At 41.0% G+C, this 22,232-nt stretch overlaps 1 protein-coding gene across 1 annotated transcript in view; it reads right to left on the reverse strand.

The window, feature by feature from the left end:
- The window catches only part of lingo2b (leucine rich repeat and Ig domain containing 2b), a 32,863-nt gene continuing 10,631 nt past the window's right edge, over positions 1 to 22,232 (reverse strand). Inside the window, exon 2 of the mRNA XM_023426847.2 lies at positions 1 to 3,908. Within this exon, the coding sequence (XP_023282615.1) occupies positions 1,997 to 3,865 (1,869 nt within the window). The 5' untranslated portion in view covers positions 3,866 to 3,908 and the 3' untranslated portion in view covers positions 1 to 1,996. The remainder of the gene's footprint in view (positions 3,909 to 22,232) is intronic.

Raw genomic sequence — 22,232 nt, forward strand, 5'->3', positions numbered from 1 at the left:
GGGAATGCCATTCGTTTATTTGGTCATAAAACAAAATCTTGGACAAATTCAAATTTTAACCTGTATAATGAACATACTGTAGTGTTCAGGCTCGACGAGTGCATTGATACCTGTAAGAGCTAACTAGTATAAGCCCTTTTACCCTTTCGGACAGGACACACGGAGTCAGCTGTAAAAACAGCAAGGAGGAAACATAAATAGACATATCAAATGTTCCCCATATTATATTGACCACATAAGGGAAAAAGCCATTAACCCAATGAGTAGCTACAACAAAATGTTTACTTTATGACATGATATAAAAGGAAAAAACCAGGGCAAAGTCAGTAAAGTCAGGACTGTACTGTATTAACACAATACTTAGTGACAGAGAAATATAATTAGTTACTTTAGGGATATTTTTCATGGTGATATTAGAATTAGAATGGTATAATAATACTATAATATAGAAATGATTTAAAACATATTCAGGTCACTGTAAAGCCACTAAACAAAATTTTAACTACTGGAACTACAATCTTAGGGGTATGATTAAGATTTATTTCAATTTGAAAATATACCCATAAATTTGTCATATGAAAACAATTATACAACCTTGAACATTTTTATCACAACAGGATCACACAAGTTGAACACCCACATCCCTGCAATACAAAGAATTGCCCTCAATTTACTTTTTTTTCTAAACATTTAAAACATTTTTCAACAAAAAAACTAAACAATACAAGATTCCACTACAACTTTCAAATTGCCATCTATTAAATACCCAGAACCCCTCAGTGCCCCAGGGAAGAACCCGCACACGCTAGCTTGAAGTGGTGCGATCAAAGAAAAATGCAAGGGGGGAGAAATTCAACCTATAAATCTGTGAAGCTCAACTTTGTCTTGTCCCAAAGAGGGCACCGGCCAGTAAATCTTTGCCATTGTGTCTGGTCACCGACTCTTTTATATCATATCAAGGGATTTGTCTGGCAGGAAAATCTGCCCATGATTTATTATGTTATAAAATGGGTTTAACATGCCATTTCTATAGCTGGAAGCCTTTCCGGAGTAATAACACCACAGACCACTGCTATTTCACAGGAAAGTGAGCTCTGTTGTAAAGACAAAGCTCTGGCTTCACACTGTAACTACTGTGTTTGTGTGTGTGTGTGTGTGTGTGTGTGTGTGTGTGTTTAACATTTCCTTGAGTTTTGAAAAATCCCCATCTAATGTCAGAGTCATTCCAAGGGGGACGTTGACCTATTTCAAAATTTATGCAGCATTTCTCTTGAATATGATAATTGTGATTTTGCATACAAACATAGATCATCCTCTGTTTTACTCAACAGCGACAACACTGTTGTTACAGTGATCGAACAAGAACAAAGGCCTGGAAAAAACGCTTTGGACCCTATCATTCATTTTAATTGTTCCGTCCAACAAGAAAGGCAATGCGTGCACATGCACAAAGAAACACACGAATGCAACATGCGCACACTGATGCACACACACATACACACATGCGCGCATACATGAACACGACACACGCCTTTCATACTGCAGCTAAGATGGGTATTAGACAATTTAGTCCTGACATGTTGCAGCGATGATAGCTCTACTGCCACGCAAAGGCGTCCCCTGTCACTCCCAGCGGCTCCCTCCTCCACCTTGATGTCATGGTGAGTCGACAACATCATTACTCATCACATCACCACTGAAACACATGCCTAGTGCAGCACTATCACTCTCATATTGATATGTTGGTTATAGTATTATATTCAATGTACTGTATGAGAACATTATTTCATATAAACACGTCCACAGTTTCATATATCACTTTTATATTCACATGTCCACTTTATCACTAGATCACCGTCATATTGACACCCACTATAATAGTACATCACTTTCTTTTGTCACAAATCCACTGTGTCATAGAAAAAAAAAAATTTCAGCTGATATGTGTGCACTGTGTTGTTGACGTTGTTATCATGTACGTCAGTCTGCATCCTTTTCAAATCATTTTCATGTTGACCCGTCTTGGGCCACTTGTTTCTGTCACCTCGGCCGCTGCCCCGTTTGATTTGCGAGGGACATATTCAATATCAAAGTTGCTCTTATGACGTCCTTTCCCTCGGCTCCAGGCGAACAGAAGCAGGAAGCAGAATATGACCACACCTAGGAAGGACAGGCAGCCCATGGCTGTAGATATAATGATAGTCTTAATGTCTATGGGGACTGTCATGTTGTACAGTACTGTCCCATTCCCCCATGTGCTGTTAGAGTCTGTCAGATAGTTTGAGCTCCTGTTGCTATAGTGAGATCTGTCCCCAATGCCCAGGCTCTTCACAGCTAAAGATGCTGACAGGCTAGCGTTGCCAGCAGGGTTACTGGCAATACACAAGTACACCCCGCTGTCATGCAGCTCCGCTGCCTTGATCTCCAGGGTGCCATCTGGTTGGACTTCCACCCTACCACTGCTCTTGGCTGTGATGTAGCGTCTGTGAGGTGTAATCCAGACCACAGAGGGCCGAGGCGCTCCCTCTGCCATGCAGCTCAAGCGGGCGGGCTGACCCTCATCAGCCATCAGCAGCTGTGTCGTGTTGGGTCCAATTCGTGGCCTGGTGCAGGTCATGTACCTAGACACCAGAGGCTCCCTGAGGTCACGCAGAGTTTTCCCCAGGAGGTGCTCGGGGGCACTGCACTCAGGCTGGACATCCAGAATCTGCAAAGAGGGGGGCTTGTGGCTATTGAGGAGCCAAAGCAATCTGCAGTCGCACACTAATGGATTTCCTCCAAGACAAAGCCTCTGGAGGCTGTCTGGTGAGGCAAACACTCCCCTCTCCAGAGAGTCCAGACGGTTCCGTGACACATCCAGTAGTTGCAAGGATTTGAGACCCACAAAAGCAAAGGGCTCGATAGAGACCAGCTGAGCCCCTTGTAGGCGGAGCTCCACCAGGTGTGGGAGTTGGCCTAGCTCTCCCTGATGGATGTGCTGGATGCGGCAGTAGGACAAGTTGAGATGTGTGAGGTAGGGCAGGTTGCGCAGCACTGCGCCAGGGAAGGCAGACAGGTTAGTGTTGGTTATGAACAACATTGTGAGGTTGAGTCCGTGCAGTGAGAGGGGAGGCAGTGTGTCCAGCCAGGGCCAGTAATCAATCTCCAGTTGGCGGAGACGAGATAACCTTTTAAAGGAGAAAGGCTTTAGAAAACTAATACTCAGGTAGCGCATGCGCAGTTCGACCAGACTGTGCAGATGTGCCAGAGCATCAGTGGGGACCACGGTCAGATTGGACCGTTCCAGGGTCAGACTCTGGAGTCCCAGTAATCCTGTAAAAGCCCGCTGAGAGATGAAAACTAGTTCATTATCACCCACCTCCAGAGATGACAACCTGCGCAGATCTTGGAAGGCATGATCCAAGAGGACCACCAGTCGGTTGTGGCTGAGGTCAAGGCGGGTGAGGTTGGTCAGACCTGACAGCACACCAGCAGGAACCAGCTGAAGCAAGTTGCTGCGGAAGTTGAGCGAGCGGAGAGCGAGCTGAGAGCGAAATGAGCCCGGCTCGACCACGCTGATGAGGTTGTCGCTGAGATCCAGGTCCTCCAGCTGCTGGAATGAGGAGAAGTTGTCCGGCGTGATGATGCGTAGTTTGTTCTTACTGAGGTCCAGGACGCGCGTCTCGATGGGGATGCCTTCAGGGATGGTGGGCAGGCGCTTGCGGTGGCAACTGACCGACTTGCTTTGGGCAGAGCACTCACATCGGGCGGGGCAGCTCAGAGCTGAGCTGGCCAGGAGAAGCAGCAAGGCCCCGCCCAGGAAGAGGTGGCAGTGATGCGGGGCTGGGTGTCGCATGTCTCTTTTACCCACGTTGCCCTCTGTCATGGCACAGCTTCTTGTCCATACAGAGCACCATCACGAACAAGCCCTGCAAGACACAACACATGAACGAGGAAATGTGTTAGAATACGTCACACTAAACTCAACTCAGACTGTCTCACCCCCCCCCCCCCCCCCCCCCCCCCCCCCCTCCCCTCCCTTTCATTTTCAACCTTGTGCACTTCATGTCTGCTTAAACTGCCAAGTCTTTTCTCTCTTAATGAACTGTCCCTTTTCCTGGCACGGAGGATATAATGGAATTAAACTCACAGCAGGGCAAGACACAGCAAGAGAAATATCAGCTGCAGAAAAATGAGAACGTTCATTGCTGTGCTAACACAAAAGGTTGCAGGCTAACTGGAGATGCTTTATGAGGATGGAAGATGTTTTGTCTGGACGGCGAGAAATGACCCTCGTTAGAGTGCAGGGAGGCCAAATGCCCGTGTGGATTTGTTGTGTCTGTGTATTTTACATCCCAGATAATGTCGTGCACGGTATATGTATATGTGTGTGTGTGTGTGTGTGTGTGTGTGTGTGTGTGTGTGGGGGGGGCAAGTATTCAAACTAAAACACAAACTAAATAGGAAATGAAATGTCAGCTTGTGTTTGCTTCTACAAGTCAGTCCACAGAGATTACAGCAGCATTTGCCAGCCACACATAACCCGGCAGGATGAATGGAAACAAATATATATGACTCCTTACTAAGTAATCAGCATCGTCTCACTGGCTCATTGTCTCATGTTGCACTGAAAACACTGAGTTTCTTTATTTATCACAAAGATTAGGCATCTACAGTACGTATCAATATGCATTAACATGTTTAATATTTCATAGTCAATAGGAAAAAAAAAACAAGTGATAAACACAGAAACTCTGAAGAATAACAAATGCATACATTTACATAATCCTCACAACAGTTTCTATTTGCTTCATCCCTTTATTGCTCCTTTAGTTTCCATTCTGCTGCTCGTTATTGCAAATGAAAGCTACTTCATAATCTATATATTTGGATTACTTTTGTCCCTGAAAGTTTACAACAGAAATCAGTCACGTTGTATGTTGTTTGTAGCTGTTTTCAACATTACTCACAGGCTAAATCCCGGTCTGGAGGAACACTACTGCACTCACTGCTCTCTCTGTATGACGATGGAAAGAAAAAAAAAAGAAAAAGTGTACTGTTGTGGCAGCACTTTTAGCTCCACATAATATGATAACTGCACTTTATATGTGAAAACTAACTTTGTGGCTCATTAGATTCCCCGAGTAGATTGAAGACTTCTTTGAATATGAAGAAAGGAATCAATACAGTGTTTTTTTATGATTTACTCATTTCTCTCTCATTCAGTTAACTTTATTCATGGGTGTTGTAATTTATTTTTTACATTTTCTTCGTGCACAAGAAATGTGGTTCCAGCTCCCAGCCGCTGTACTTGGGGAAGGGGGTGGGTGGTGGTGGTGGTGGTGGGGTGTTACAGAGAGAAGAGATAACGACAGGGTAATGAGGGAGAGAGTACAACTGTAAAACATTTTGTTCTCCGAGAGCCATGCCTCTCCACAGCTCGGGATGGCACAGCCCTTGACAGGAAAAAAAAAAAGAGCAGAAAACCACCTCCTCGCAGCCACAGGTTGTTGAATTGACAGATGGCTATGCAGACAGAGTGGCTGACCATAATTGCCTCATTACCAGTTGTATCTGTATTCTGCTCATGGCTATCTTTGCCAATTAGGTGTGTAAAACATAAGTCACATCTGTGAATGGTGGAAATTTGAATGCACTATCATAAAATGTGCAGAAAAATGCCAGAAATATGAAAGACGCCTTTTATAAAAAAAAAAAAAAAAAGAAAAAGAAAAAAAGGAAAAGGCTTTTCTGACTGCTTTGAAGAGCTCTGTCAATCACTGCTTAGCAAAATCCTGCCAAGGTAAGCAGATGATGAGCACACAGACAGACACACACCTTACTTTGATAGTGAAGTGAGTGACATTCAGAAAATAGCCGAGATGAGGTGGAAGGAGCCATAGAGAGCACGCGCACACACACACACACACACACACACACACACACACACACACACACACACACACACACACACACACTACCTTTCCCACAGCACTCACCCCTCCGCCCGGCTCAGCAGCTGCACTACTCGCATCTCCGTATCTCTCCTCTTTTTTTCCCCCCTTTTCTTTCTACCGCTGTTTTATCTCTCCGTCCTCCTGTTCACACATCTTCCGCCTAACTCCTTTTCTCTCCCCGAGTCCTGCATAAGCCCCAGTCCGTTCATCAGTCCCTGCAGGCTGGGCTTTTATCGATCGCAGCGCAGACACATCAGATGCCAGGAATGTAGCCTTTAACAAAGAGCAGGCCGTTGCCACAGCAACTACAAACCCTTACTCCCATCCGCTCTATGTAGTCTGCCAATCAAATTAATGAAAAAAAAAAGAGGGGAAGAAATAGAGTAAGGAGGGTGACATTTCTTCATATTCCTTTAGTCCTCGCATGGAGAGAACACGCAAATTGAATACATTCCTGGAAATTCAGTTTCATTGGTACAGCGGAGCCTAGTTTAAGGTGTTTCCAAGCTGTCATCCTCACCGCCTTGCTATTTGTCGACCTGTCTTGTTGCCCATCCATCTGGTGCTCTGGTAACTATCTCTGTCCGTCTACCTTATTATCCGTCTACAAGCCTGCTTCTGTCTTTGTGTATTTATCAGTCTGCCTTTACCCGTCAGCCTCTGTTCCTCCCTGCCTCTCTGTTTAATAATTACAGTCCAGTTGTCTGTTGCTGCAGCGGGGAACTGGGCTGGTGATCTGTCGGAGAGTTGTGTGGCACTCAGCGTGCAGTCTTAACATGGCTCTGCGCAGAGAAAACACCACAGCCTCGTAACTTATTTAAGCTCATAGCAGAAAAAAAAAGAAAAGAAAAAAGTAGGCTACATGATAAAACTGCTATTGCTGTGCTGGAGGATTTCTTTTGCTTCTCAGTTCAACTTTAAAAAAAATGTAAAATAAGTTTAGCTTCCCTGACAGGCCAATAAGAATTCTCATTCTGAGCTGTAAATAGATTAGATTTGTCTTTCTGCATTTTAAAGCCTCCTATAAAAAAAACTGACACATTTAAATTAAATATCATAAACCAAAATCTGTCCTGATCCAGATTTTCACAATGCAAATAAAAAATAAAAAAAAGAAGATGATTCCTCAAAGACTGTAAACTGTGTCCTTGGATTAAAAGACTATTTCAGCACTCGTACAAGTGGATAACCTTGAAAAATGATGTAGCTTTGATTCTGCTGAAGACCAGACGTCTGTTTGATGTCCCAATCCATGTAGCACACAGAGCACACTGTCCTCCCACTGCTTTCTTTCTTTGGGCTTTCAGTTGTTTGCCTTTAAGACATGTTTCTACGTCCTCACAATGACCCAGTGATAGCTGATGACAGTTGACAGTATGTAATATAATATAATATAATGTGTGATCCATCAAGTGTGTGTGTATAGGTCAGTGGTTTATTATGGGGAAACAAATATCCAAGAAATAGTAGTTTGATAATTGCGAATCCCTAAACTGTAACTAGAATTTTAGCAAGACTTAGTCACTTCTTCAAACATTGGTCGGATTAAAAGAAATAATCTCAGGTCACTGCTGTAAAAATTGCTTTGGCTTAGTTCTTCTACTCTCTGTTATGTATTGTCTGGCACCTGGTCAGAATTAGCTGGAGATTAACTAGCTTGTTTTGACTAGAGCTCTGTTTTTCAAGCAAAACGGAGCTAAATCTTTTCAGGCTTTCTGGCAATGACAGGTGGTGGAAGGAGTGAGAGGCAGATGGGGACAAAAATCACTTCCAACATTTTAGGCAGTAAGAGCAGGAAGCTGCTAGCTCACGGGAAATGTGGTCCCAAATTCAAGAAACTACCGTATAACATCGAATAGCAGATATTTGAATGTGTCACATTTCAAAGGTGCGACATTTTATATAACTATGCAGAAAGTAACAGGTGTTGGTTGTGGGGACAAACCAACAGGTAATTACAGTAATTACAACATGTAAAAATTCTCTGTGCATCAACATCGTTTTCCAGCCACAACAGGAAGCTATTTACTGCAAAAATATTCAGCTAAACTCCCTGTACGCTACCTTCCCAGCAACAAACACATTCATAGCATAGCATCTGAAGAGACAGGCCTTTTGCTGAGTAGTTGATGGAGACCAAAACAAAGCTACTAGATATTGGACTTAGATTGGCTAGAGCACCAGAAGACTTAATGTTAATTAATGTCCATGCTCTATGCCTGCTGGATAAGTACATAATCTTTTCGCTAATATGTTCACAATATCAACATTATATGGTGATGGTATTACATCCTCAAAAATGATTAATGCAATGTACAGACTTGAAGTTTGTCCATGGCACATCACCGCCATATGACTCTACACCCTGACTGGCCTATTTGTATACAGCCATGGCTCTGACAGCCTGACCCAGGCTGACCTAGGTGGCACACATACTGTACTGTAGTGGCCATATCTACTCTCCCTTTGAGCTCTACCATATTTTTAGAAACACTCGGAGCCAAGCGTGTCATGGGCAAGATGGAAAACATACAGGATCCCACAGAATTCTGGGTAAATGGTAATGGTGAGGAGGGTCATTGAGAAGGGCAGCCGTTTTGGGCATTTTGGGATTTGGTTCTGAATTGGATTAGAGTCAAAGTGAAACTGTAGAAAATCTGACAGCCGAAAAGGAGCTGTAGGGTGATGCATGAGTCACTGTGAGAGTGAGAGCGAGAAGAGGGAAAAATAAGAGAGCAGAGTATAAGATAAAGCAGAAATACATGAAGAAATGAGGAAAGCCACGCTTACGAGATTTGATAAAACCCTTGTTTGCTTGGGTTGACTGTGATTTCTAATGTGATTTTAAACAAGTAAAGCTTGAGAAACTGATTACAGCTCTTCCAGGAGATCTCCATAATACTTAAGCAATGCTCTGTGCGCATGTTGATTTTAATCTGTGGGCATATCTGTCAAGATGAGCGCCATTAAATCCCTGTTCATTATCACGCCACTTTCTAAACCTGTGGCCTTTGACAGGAGCAGAGCAAATAAACGTTGGACTGAGGAGGACGTGAATTTTATTGACAGAATCGTGCTCGACACTTTTATTTTCCTTCAGCGTCCATTAAATGAGAGCTTTTGTGAGAAGTCCTATCTGCAGTGCTGCAACATTAAGATAACGTTATTAGCACAGTTGCCCCAATATGTGTGGATAGAGGTTTAAAAGCATGGGTCATTTTTGTGGTTAGGGTGCATAATAATCTCTACTATAAATCCTCTCTCCTCTTCGCACAGCCTTGCAAATATGTGGCTTTGAATTCATTTACGTGGCTGCAATTATTTCCCACTCAGCTCCTTGGAAAGGAGCCATTATTATTTATAACACAAATCTCACTACAACCTCTGCAAAGAAGTTTAGTGCACATTTTACACTTGTTTGTTCATTTTAAAAAAAGCGTACATTTCTCCTAAGTTTTCATTTGGATCACTGGACTCATAAAAACTGTAAAGTACTCATTCATCCTTGTTTTCCCCTGAAATATTAAACACGAGCGCGACTGTTTGGCTTCGCTCATTTCCAGATATAGTATAGTGGCATGAATAATGAAATTATTTCACATGAGAGAGTTCACATGTAGCCGATTATTGCCTCAGTGTGAGCATATAACATAACATACTCTGCATGATAATTGACCTGAAAGGACGTATCATTAAACCAATCGTTCTTTTTGCCTCTGCGTATTTATGCGGAAACAAATGTGTGTGTGTAAATTGCGTTTACGACACACTAGCAGTGTTTTACATGGAATTTGATGGGAGCTTGTCGTGATACAGTGAATTAACAAAACACAAGGGATATGTATCTATTCATCAAATTATCTCATGGAAAAAAAAAATCCCTTTTGATTCCCCCCTTCTTTTTTTTTTTTTTTTTTTTTTAAATGTCCATACCATTGTGGAAGATGTAGAGGAAAAAGAAGCAGAGGAGCTACTTGACTTAATCTTTAAGACCACAGAAATGTAAATTGTGCAAAAGCACCCGAAAGGCTTTCCTAATACTTTGTACTTTCTGTGTAGCCTGAGCTCAATTTAATGATAATTCACTGTGTATTCAAAACAAATACTAACAAGCCAAATGCATTTTCTATTCTGTGAATTATGGCGTGCTGCACACCCGCTGACCACCCTGCAGAGTGCAAAATGTCAGCGGAGTTTTCAGGATGCTCTTGGGATTCGGAAGTTGAACCGTGTTCTTCTCGGCTAATTAGTGCTTGTGCATTCAAACTCTGCCAATTAAACAGCTCCTTTCTGCACCACTGGCCATGTTTCCTCTGAAGCGATGCGTTGTTGAGCCATCAACAGTGTATCCTGTCTTCCACCATGTGGCTTGTTGTATGTCTGCTGTGCTGCGGGCTCACAAGGGATGTTGCTTTACCCTGCAGTCTCTGGATTTAGAAAAGTCCAGTTAATACTTAGACAGTGTTTGCTCATACTGATAGAAAGAGGGAGAGGCGGCGTGGTGCTTCCACACCGCAGCCTTCAGTACTGAAACAAAAAGCATAAACACTGACACAGGCTGTGACACAGCATCCACGCTGTGGACATGAATAATGTGAACATTACGTTCCTCCACCAGCTGAATTATGTCACAACAGCTTGTGCCAGTATATCCTGCTGGTCACATTAAATTGTTGCAATCTGAATTTAAGGCCCCTTTCAGACATGCTCCTTGTTACATAGATGTGATAGCAATTTTACATGCTGGTCTCACGAATAGGTCACTTAACAGAAAGGTTGTGATGGCATTAGGTCAGACCTAGTAACATTTACCAAACACGTTCAGCGCAGCACAAGTCTGAACTGAATGCCATAGATTAAGGGATTTAAAGCTGCTCTATTAGATGTTTTCACATCAACAATGGATGAAATTACTACATGTAATACAGAGGGGCTTGTTTGTAGAGAACAGAAGATAAGCATCAGCAGTATGGAGCACTCACCATCTTTTTGTATATTGTTTTGGGGTTCATGCAACTTTACTGTTTTGATTCACACACTCTGACATTCAGTCACAAATGGCAACTGCTTCATGAAAAGAAAAACAACAACAACAACAACAACTCACTATATGCTACCTGCCTAGCAACAAGTGATAACGACAGTAACACAGTTAGCAGCTGGGGAGCCAGATACTAGAGACCAAAGCAGATCTAAAAAGGACAGTGAATACTGGACTTGGATTCATCAGGTGGACACAACTCCCAAGTCCAAATGAACGCACTTCTCTACATGTAAATCATCAAATGCTTGCCAAAGCATCCGCTATATCAACTTTATGACTTAATTAATGCAGGTTAATGTCTTATCAATTTAAGCTTGGGCTCTGTTGAACATTAAATAAACCAAAAAATGATGTAAAACATGCGGGGTAAGAGGGGGCACGTGTTGCCTGCACTGAAAGTAGTCATTAATTAAGGCAAAATAATCCATCACTGATTCAGCCTGTGACAAAACTCTTCTTCCTGCACATTATTTCCAACTCAGCGCTGTTCTCAGCAGTGACGATGATCTTGTTGTGCGCCAGAGGCAAAATATCATGTGAGCATTGTGGCGCTCTCTGTAAATGTCTGAGTAAAAGGATAATAAACATGTATGTGAAGGACAAATGTGACTGCCTGAAAACATAGCTTTACTTTAAATTTAGAGATGAAGGCAGCAATGTTATGTAATGTTTCTGAAAAGGTCATCAAGCAACAAAAAACTTTGTGGAAGTTTGATTTAAAAGTGATCTGCAGTAATACATGAATAAAAGAGCTTTAATTGACAAATGAATACAACATTAAACCTGCACTTTAAATGTGAGTCATTAATAAATCCTTCCACAAGCTAAAGGACCAAAAAGTCCATTAAGGTCCTTCCTCATTAATTAATGAAGTAGTTAAGTAGCCAATCTATTAGCTGCTTGCCAAGTGCTTCCACTTTAAATCTTTTTTTCTTTTTTTTTTTCCTCAAAAAACATTAACATTCACACACTCAAATCCGGAGATAATGGTACTGAAAAATGAGCATCAATATTCATACTACATTGTACATTTTATCCTTTATCCCACTTTATATTCTTCCTCGGCACTGTTGTCACTGAAGGACAGTCACACAGTAATCATATCGTGTGAAATGATTGCTCGAAAAGACACCGTTGCCTCATTTCAAACGGCTCCTTAGGTTTACAGCAAAAAAAAAAAGGAATAATCTGATTTTCCACGGCGTGTCGAGTGGCATTACGTTTCCCTACCTAGCTTGGCAAGTGTTTTGTAGAATAGCATATTTTTTTTCCTCACCCTCTCTCCCTTGTTGTTGCTTATAAACCACAGTGTTACTTGAAGGACATTTGCCATATTAAGTTTCTGTCTAATTTTAGTCTCAGGAGGTAGAACTCATCCATTTTTCATGGTATATGTATACCACCGCTGATTCATAGGCCCATTTTTACCCCCATTCACTAAAACAAGATTTGTTTTAGCATATTACACCAGATTTTTTTCCCCGCACCCATTCTAATAATGTTATCTTCTGCAAACAAGTTCCATGTAATGTGTTTCAAAACAGCATTATTTTTTTTTTAGTTCCAACTTTCAGCAGTTTGTAGGAGTGCCATCCAAAGCTTACTGCAGCTGGGGTAGGGGTTAGGATTATCTTCTGTTAAGCTTGTGTGAAATCCTAACAACCATATTAAAAAAAAAAAAAAAAAAAAAAAAAAAAAAAAAAAAAAAACACACACACACCAAAATAGCCCACATACAAGTTTTTACTCCACACACAATGCAGCATATCATGTACAATTTAAAAAAGCTGAAGGAGCTCCTCTGGCTACCTTCAAAACTGTGTTCCTTTCAATTTCAGATGACGCCAAACCACAGAGGCGTCGCAACTTTAAAAAGGTCAAGTGTTAACTTACATCTATTCCTTACGTCTAAAAATAAAGGGGGGGGGGGGGGGCTGCTGATGTTCGACGGTCTCCGGTTGTCAACATTTTTATGTTTGCCACAAAACTCAAGGGAGGCATTTGTACTGTCCTAGTAGGAGCCTGTTGCATTTATATGGTGCTAATATCGATCTCGAGTATTGATTAAGGTCCATCCTTGATTTAAAGATTCAACAGACGGTTCTCAGGATCTCAGAGGAAATGAGAACAATGGAAAGTTCTCTCATTTGAAAACAGCATGGAGACTCATAAATAATGCATTTTTATTTACTTAAAGAAGAAGTGCAACATGAATGACGGGCTGCACTGCTATGTTGTGTCCTTAAGAACTGAGGCTCTCAGAAGAGCCACTGACAACAGCTAGATTCTGTCCTTGTGAGACAAAACAGGCAAGTATATTATATAATAAGTTTTACACTACAGATGGTATATTGAAAATAATCGAGTTTCAAATATCATGGATCCACACGTATTGGTGCAATATCCAAAATAGTAATTTTACTAGTAGTTATTAATTTAATAGTAATTAAAAAGTATTTTAAACAGTATTTTTCACAGTCAAAAGAATGAATGGAAGGAGACGGTTAGCTTACCTTAGCATAAAGACTGGAAACTAGGGGAAACATCTGGCCTGGCTCTATGCAAAGGTGAAGAAATCTCTCAAATAGCACCTCAAATTAACAAACCAATTAACACCTTATGTTTCATTTGAGTTAATGAGCCTGTGATGTGGTGCCAGGCCGACTTTGTTACCATTGGACAGACTCAGGCTAGTTCTAGTCTTTAAGCTAAGCTAAGCTAACCTGTTGCTGGTTGCAGATCCATAATTAACAGACAGACTCAAGAGTGATGTTGACCTTCTCATCTAACTCTCTGCAAAAGAAGGAATACACTTAATAAGCTTGTATCCCTACATGTCTATCTATTCCACCTCTATGTCTTTTTCTACATGTCTGATCTGCAATCATAGATATTCTTGGACATTTATTTTATCTAATATCTCAGGCTCATTCAAAAAATGAGTCATCTCCGTGAATGAGAGACCCACAGTCAACTATACTGTGGCATTAGAAAGTGCAAATAATTAGGTTGTCAACTCAAAAATAGTGTTTTAGGACATCTAACTTGTCCTTTAAGCATACTACCTCTGGGTCAGTGGATTACTAATATCCAAATTTAAAAAATAATTTCAACAGATACTAAACATTATCTGTTATCTGTATTTACATTAGGTATCCAAAACTAGAAAAAGCAAGCAAGATACATCTGCCAGCTGCATAATTGATACAAGCTTTAAAAATCTGTCATTTCTCATTAGCTGCCAAGGGATTTGTGATTATTATAACCTCTCATTCCCAATTTTTTGTTTCAGGATTTACACTCCTCTCGTTCCCTGGAAAGTCTCCTCCACTTACCAACTGTGTCAGCATGGGACCAGATATTTTCTCTGTATTCAGCTCCACATTTCTAGGAAGTAATTTTGCCTGCTAGCAATTATTAATAACAAGAAATCTGATGAAAGCCTGAACGCTGGGTTGATCTCTGCAGCAGCTACTTTCTCAGACAGATGTTTGAACTCGTGGACGTTTTGTGCCAAAGCCGTAACATGTTTTCACCGGATTCAAAGTCAGTTTGTGTTTAGGCAGGGAGTGAGAGAAATAAGCTACAACAGCATCACTTGCATTCAAGACTTTGTTCAGTAATTACATTTTTTTTTTTTTAAGATGAGAAAAGATGAATTCAAGATTCTGTGAGTTTGGAACGAAAAAAATCTATTTCGACAAGTCTACTTGAGTTAAGTTTTTTTTTTTTTTTTAATCAGAATTGTGGTAATCACTTATTAATGATCACTCAGTGTTAGGCTCACTCAAAAAAATTTGAAAACTAAGTCAGTTTCCCCACCGAAAAAAAAGATGAAAATTTCACCCAAAAATAAGTTTGAAAAACGTCTTTAAATCCGTGTTTCTCATAATCATGATTTCTATTCATCTAAGGGCCCAAATGTCTCTCCACTCCGCTGCCAGTCAGCACATAAGAAAAAAAAAAGTTTTTGGCTTCGAATCAAAAGATATGTACGAGAGCAGCAGTAAATATTGGCTATGTTAATATCAGTGTGTACTGGAAGTGTGAACTCGATCCCAGACCCCCCTTCTATCATTTTCCTGGAGAGCCGTTTAGTTAGCGGCATCTCTCTTTACATCAGACCCTCAGCGAGGGATTAGCCAGTCCTCACTGGCACTGAATAACATGGGAGGATTAGCACTTTCGCCTGTCACCAAATCATTCTGACGGATTAGCAATCTCCACTGTCACTTCCCAGAATTCACTCCAGCTCCAAAAGGAATTCAAGCCAGCACGACAGCCAAGGTGACATTGGGAGTGGAAAGGGAAAAAGAATCAAAAAAATTTTCGCCAACCCCTGCCTGACAGAGCCTGGCACCACGCTCGGCGCGGACAATGTTACCGTGACGGACATTTAGCGGGAGTCAATAGACAATATGAACATCAGCATTCAGGTGGGTTTGAATATGAGGAAATCGGCTGCGGATCAAGGGGTGATGTTTTGTCAGTTACACAGATGGGAATATAAGCGTTAAATGTTCAATGTTCCAAAATGACTGACGATATCTAAGTTTAAAGCAGGTTTCAGCATCGTCCCAGCCTTTAAACTACTTCACTTCTGTCTTCTCAGCATCTCTGCACACTCAACTGAATTACTTACAGGGCAAAGCGAGCAGCTGCCCCCAGGTCCCACACTCCATCGGGGTCCAAACAACCTCAGCTTCAACTTGTTTCTACTGGTTTCAATACAGTTGATTGATGACAAAGTCGCCGGCTCCTGCATTATTAACTAATCTTGTGGCCCTTTCTTTGAGAGGGGCCCTGCGTCTTCATTTTAGATGGTGAACATATTGTTAACATGCTGCACATTTCTACATAAATTAAACCAATTTGCTTCAAACTCACTGACACACAGAAAAACGAAGAGCATTTAGTTGCATGTTTAGAGATGTTGGTCGGCCTCTTGGTGTCTGCGTGCACTGAACTTGATGGGAACTTAGAAGTGAAAGGAAGGGAGGATAAATGGGCCCAAAAAAAAAGTCCTGGGGCATCACAGGTTAATCCCATTATGGTTCTACCCAACAGTAAAAAATCCTTAAATCAGTTTCATTACTTTACTGTTTTGGCAGAAGCTCTTTGGTCTTACAGCAGTTTGTCGTTTCTATATCTATGACCATACAACAAAGCTAACCATGTTGTTAATATTTGTAACCGTGACAACAAACATCTAATTTTCAGAAGCATTTATTTTAACCCAAATCACGATCTTTTATGAAACATAACTAAGTCGTTTTTGTGCCTATACCTTAATCAAGCCACGGCCGTTATTATAGCAACCATGGCGATGAATGTAGGCATGCTTCTGTTGGTACAGTCCTCATGTTTATTATTGTAACCATAACAACTGGGATCCAATATGCATGCTGCTGTAGGGCCGCCATTTCAGGAGACACTACTATGGATTGTATCAGAGGGTTGAAAGAAATGACCTATATGGTTGTTCAGGTTGGAGGAGTCGTTGCTTTTAGAGATTTACATGATATATTTCAGAAAGTAACCATTTTTTAAAATCATATTGTGATTATAGAGTGTGTATATATATATATATATATATATATATAAATTTATTTCTCATTCTGTATTCTATTTCCAATTTTTCCTCCCATCACAATCCTATACGTTCATGTCACAGCCACCAGTTTCAATTTCTTCAATTTTAGTTCTGAGAAATCATGATCTGTTTGTCATTTTGGCTCAGGTGGTCTAAATACTATAATACCCACCAGCCCCAGCTGCTATTGTTATGGAGACAATGCCAGTCGGAGGCATGAATTGGAGCAGTATCATCTTCAAAGCGCTCGCTGTTGCAGTAGCCATTCGGGATCACAATAAACACTTGGACACCAGACGTGGTACGGACTGCATCATAGTCTTTGGTCATTTCAAATATTCCAAATAACAGACCTTATGTTTTGCATCTTTGGGTGAAACAGTGAATCAGAATTCCTCACAACCAAACGTGACGTCAATGTGAAATTGCTTAGCCAGCCTACGGTTCAGAGTACGGTTCACATACAAAGTCATTCAATTAAAAATGAAACAAAGCAGATAAGCAGCAAAGCCCCACATGCAAGAAGTAAATGATTTGCATTTTTGCTTCCTAAATGAGTTAAATGAATAACTGATTGTTAAAATTCTTCAATCCGGCGTCATTTCGACCAGCATCGTTGCAGTTTGCACCGGTCAATAATTAGTTAATTCTTCTTTGTGTGAAACTGTTCCTGCAGTAAAAGCTCTGACTGCAGTATACTGTTTGTGGATTTCTAACTACAGTTGTGACAGAAGCCCGAGGCTCTCTGTGACTGAGACAGAAGCTCTCAGAAGCTTCTCCTGTGATTTGTTTACGCCAGAATGCAGCGCCACAGACTTAATGTAACAGCCTCACATTAGTGCGACTGAGAGCTTATTGGCTGCCTTCACACGATATTACCTGCCTTTTTACACCTGCCCCGTAATTGGCTCCCTGCAAACCTCAGCCGGAGACTGGCGAATGTGAACCCTTTTGGGAATGGAGCTGGTTTGGACCAGTTAAGTGTTCGCTAAATGCACCGAAATCCCAGGCTAACTCATATTCGCATGCATGCATAAATATTCCAACACATTATGCACAGTCTGATATCCACTTGAAAGCTTTGTGACTAAGTGAGAAGAAGAATTTCTACTGCTGCTCAGTGGCTAGACTTCATGCCGTCTCTGCTTGCAGGAAGGGTGGTTTAGACTCAACTATTATATGTTTAAACAGTGTTTGTCCCATGTAGCCACCTAAACGACTGGTGTCCTAAGAGGGGGGTGTAGTTGAAAGACCCTTCAGCTGAGGAAAGCAGCACAGAAAATCATTTACCTCAATTCCTTTTTTTAGCCATGTGAAGCCCAGTATATATATATTTTTTATCCCTCTGCAGACTCTGTGTATATGCAGTGGCTGAGCCGTCCCAACATTATGAATCTTACAAATTGTACCATTCAAGAAAACCAAGCATATGCCAGAAAATCAATACAGAGAAGCTGAGGACAAAGGGGCCTCTGTAGCAAAGCCTGTGTCTTACACAGGATGGAGAACTACTGGTGGCACACATCCATTAGCACCTCATCTATTTTCTATCAATGAAACACAGTGGAGCAGAATAAATAGTGGCAGCTGCCCCAGCTACCACAGAAATTTCTAAGCTGAATGGATACTCCCTTTTTCTGCTATTATTTCAAATCTGGACATTAATACATCTGTTATCCTGTTTCCCCCCCCCCCCCCCCCCCCATTTCCTAGGGCCCATGTTTGATGACTCTATAGGTGATCTTAGGCAAGAAGAAGATGTGTACTGTGCAGAGGAATTCTTGGTGCCATTTTCCTTGGATTTCTTTTTTTTTGATATGTCATGTTTATGTGTAAACCCAGCCATCTCATCAGTCTGAATCTGTGTGTGGGTGGGGTTGCAACATCTTATTTGCAGAAGCTCAAGTTCTTCATATTTGGTCTTAAATTTTGTTGGTTTTTACAGAAATGGAATATTTCATTTTGATATTTTAATTTTTTATGTCTGTGTCAGTTTCAGATAAGTTACACTCTGCTCTGGAGAAAAAGAAATGCTTTGATTTAGATTTTAGTATTTATGTTTTAAATATACAGTACTTACAAAAACTGATTAAGGCCATCTTATTTTATATAATAAAAATACATTTACATATATTTTTAAAAATCGTGTTCTTGATGACAGCTTTCTTGTGCATGACAGACCAAGTGAGTGTTCCTATGTTTGTTTGAGTGCGGCGTCCTCGTGAGCACAGTAAAGAGCACTTCTATTAGAAAGCCGCACAACAGAAATGAACATTGATTGTCCCCAGGATTTTTTGGAAAACCAGACATCTAAACAACTTTGGGGTGGAAAGCGTGTAAATAACACATGAGGAGATATTGATTTCAGAGAGGCGAGTGGTTTCGCAAATCATCATCCGCATGCGCCTAAGCTCAGTGATCCGGGTCCCGTCCATATAGACGCCGAGTGCACTTAGCACATGCCCAGGCAACCTGAGTGCGCACTGCTAGCTCTCTCGCCCCTTAATGATCTTTTAAAACTGATAAATGGCTGGAAGCATTACAACCACTTAGCTGCTCACAGAATTAGTATTCTTACTTTTTAGAAAGCGATCATCAACAAATTGCCTAATTAATTCTCGTCAAGATTTTGCAGTCCAACAAGCCATGTCCTATTTGGTGTGTTTGGTGATAGTTTAGTGGAGGATTTTTTGAAAGGAGGACATCAGACTATATATTTTTTTCTATGCAGGGAAATTTAGCTCCACTTACAGTACTATACAGACCCAGCTGAATGCCTTTATGATCTCTGGGAGAAGTCGAAAGGCATTTTGGGGAATGAATGTCTCACAATGTGAAGTAGGAAGACGTTGAGGCAGTGGCTATAACAAAGATAAATTAGCACTGCATCACGAAAGAAATTCCTTGATGCACCTAACAACACTGCAAATGTCTGAGGGTGAAATTTAGAGCAACTCTGTTGGGAGGACTCTAACTTGAGGCAAATTTAAGTGAAGTAGCAGAATTGTGCTTCAGTAAAATACTCCAGAAATCATTCTGCCTCTATTGAATCCCATGGTGAGTTACTGAGCAAACTGTGTCTCCAAATAGAGGAGAGAAGGGGCCGTTACACATGAAATCTTTTGTAGTTGAAACTTTGAACTTTGTCGTTATTTACTATTACAACACTGAAGAAAGTTATAATCCAACATATCACACCAATTTTTTAATACCATTTATGTCTGACATTTATTCTGCTATAGCCATGAAATGTATTTAAACTTATCATTAACTTCTCTATATAACAGTTTGCATTATCAGTGGTAGAGTCTGCCGCACCGAGCTGGATTCGTACAGAGAGAGTACACGCACAAGGGATTGACAGGAAATGAGGCATGCATGTGCCTCACGAATTTTTGGAAGACGAGAGCTGGTGCATGCACACATTGCATGCGTACGTCTTGTAATAGTCTGAAAGTGCAGAACATTCTGGCTTTTTGAAGAGGAAAACGTTTGCCTGTCTTCTCTATACAAGGATCTAAAAAGACGACATCAAATTTTCATCAGGAATCAGCTGGGGACAAGAAAGCAGCTCTCTCAAAGTCCTTTCCTTCCCCCACTGACTGATCAACGAGACATTTTGAACAGAAGTCTGGCGCCTGTATTATCAAGATACTCTCAGAATTTCAACCAGCAACCAACCAGAACTGAAATCAAAAGGACTATAAAAACGTACAAGAACCTCTCAGCAGCAGCGGCAGAGTCACTAACTGATCTCAAATCTGTCCAAATTGTAAAACAGGCTTGAAATGCAATAATAGTAAGGAGCAACAAGATTGTTGAACCACACAATATAACCTGAATAGTGAAGTACCTGAATCTGTATCGGCAGTGAATTCACTCAACACATACCTGTGAGTAAGTTCATTGTTAACCCCCATGCTGAACGCTGAGCTGGAGACAGTTAACAGGTTTATAACGCTGTAATTAAAAACGCCTCAAAAAATAGAATCCAGTCACATAGTTTTGGCCATGTTTAAACACTGCAGTGACTCTCTACGGAGAGCGAGGAGTGCGCTCTCTCTCTTAGCATGACATTTACACCTTTATGCCTGATATTGAATAAGACGACTGGGTTTTCACTTCTCCTGACTGCTGCATAGATCGTCTCGTATTTTTAGTCTCGACACCTGGGTTATATCTACTACTGTACGTCACTGCAGCCCCATAAGTATTTTAAGTGACAAGGGAGGTCACTGTATTATTTTAGGGAACGTGACAACCCCCCCCCCCGACTGACACAGCTAACGCTGAGCTAAGAGCAGCACATACTGTTTATAATCTCCTTTTCTCAGAGTTTCCTGAACTATGAGCCGTCTCTTTCTGCAGGAGCAGGACGCTGGCCCACTAACAGTGTGTGAAATGAGGGACAGTCTTCTTCTCGCAGTGGATCCATTTCCAACCCTGCTATGCTAATTAATCCCCAAAGCAGCTGACAAACACAGTGGGAAGAAGGAAGGCTTGCACATTTTGCAAGATTAGGGAAATGCAACACAGCCAGGATGTTCTCTCGTCAAACTGTCACTGTCCCAACAGCAGCTCTCCGCTCACTTACCCACTCCAATGTGTGACATTCAGATAGCTCCAAAATATTTGTTCTGCGGAAACTGTCTTTCACCGAACACTTGCTCGCACGATTATACAGTGAAACACTTTCATTTATTCCAGTGCGTTTGCCAGCTGGCTTGCAAGAATCTTCCTGCATTACAGCAAACGTTCTCATTTTGGCAAACGAGCATAAACATAAAATTACTTAAAATTCACAGGGCACCGCATTAACGCTGCCCTCAGCAAGATGTTTATGTGTAAACCCAGCCGTCTCATCAGTTTGAATCAGTGTGTGGGTGGGGTTGCAACATCCCGTTTGCGAAGCCCGGGTTCTTCGTACTTGCTCTAAAGTTTTGTTCGTGTTTACACATATTAAGTTTTATATTTTCATATTAATTTGATTTTCATGTTTTACGTCAGTGTCAGTTTCAGATAAGTTTCACTTTGGGTGAGATAAGAAATGCTTTGATTTAGTTTCCTTTTATTTATATTTACTATAGTCTAATATAACTTTACAGCCATTACTAATGGTTTGTAAAAAAAAAAAAAAAAAAGTCACTTTGCAGTTCAGACCATTAAAATTAATTCTCCTCTGTCCCATGGGAAAAATTTTAGCTTTTTAAAAAAAAAAATTAATTTTTAAATTTTTTTTTATAAAAGTCAGATAGTTTTAGTTCCGATCTCTATTTTGATTCCCTACGGGAAATATTAATCCATCAGGTTTTAATCATGCTAGATTGTTCTGCTTGTTTTATCAAATATATCAGCAAATCATTTTTAAGAAGGGACAGTGCTCAGTATGTAATGTGAGTGATGCTCTGAGAAGAGAGAGTTACTGTTGTTAATCAAGCAAGATGGGAAACTCCCGAACTTCAGAAACATGGTGTCTATTTACAACCGTTTTGTGTTGTGGTAAAAATGGACGCCCAGATATAGTGCCCACAGCTGGTGGAGTGAGGAAGAGTATTAAAGTTGGATGTGCAAAAGAGACAATTCAGTTCACTCCTGCGTCTGAACTCTCTGTATTTTTTTCCCCAGTAGAACCTACATCACACTGAACACAGAAGAATGA

The sequence above is a fragment of the Seriola lalandi genome, unplaced genomic scaffold (genome assembly GCF_002814215.2).
Source record: "Seriola lalandi dorsalis isolate HSWRI2012SDOR001 ecotype SW California unplaced genomic scaffold, Sedor1 jcf7180002054842, whole genome shotgun sequence".
NCBI lineage: Eukaryota > Metazoa > Chordata > Actinopteri > Carangiformes > Carangidae > Seriola > Seriola lalandi.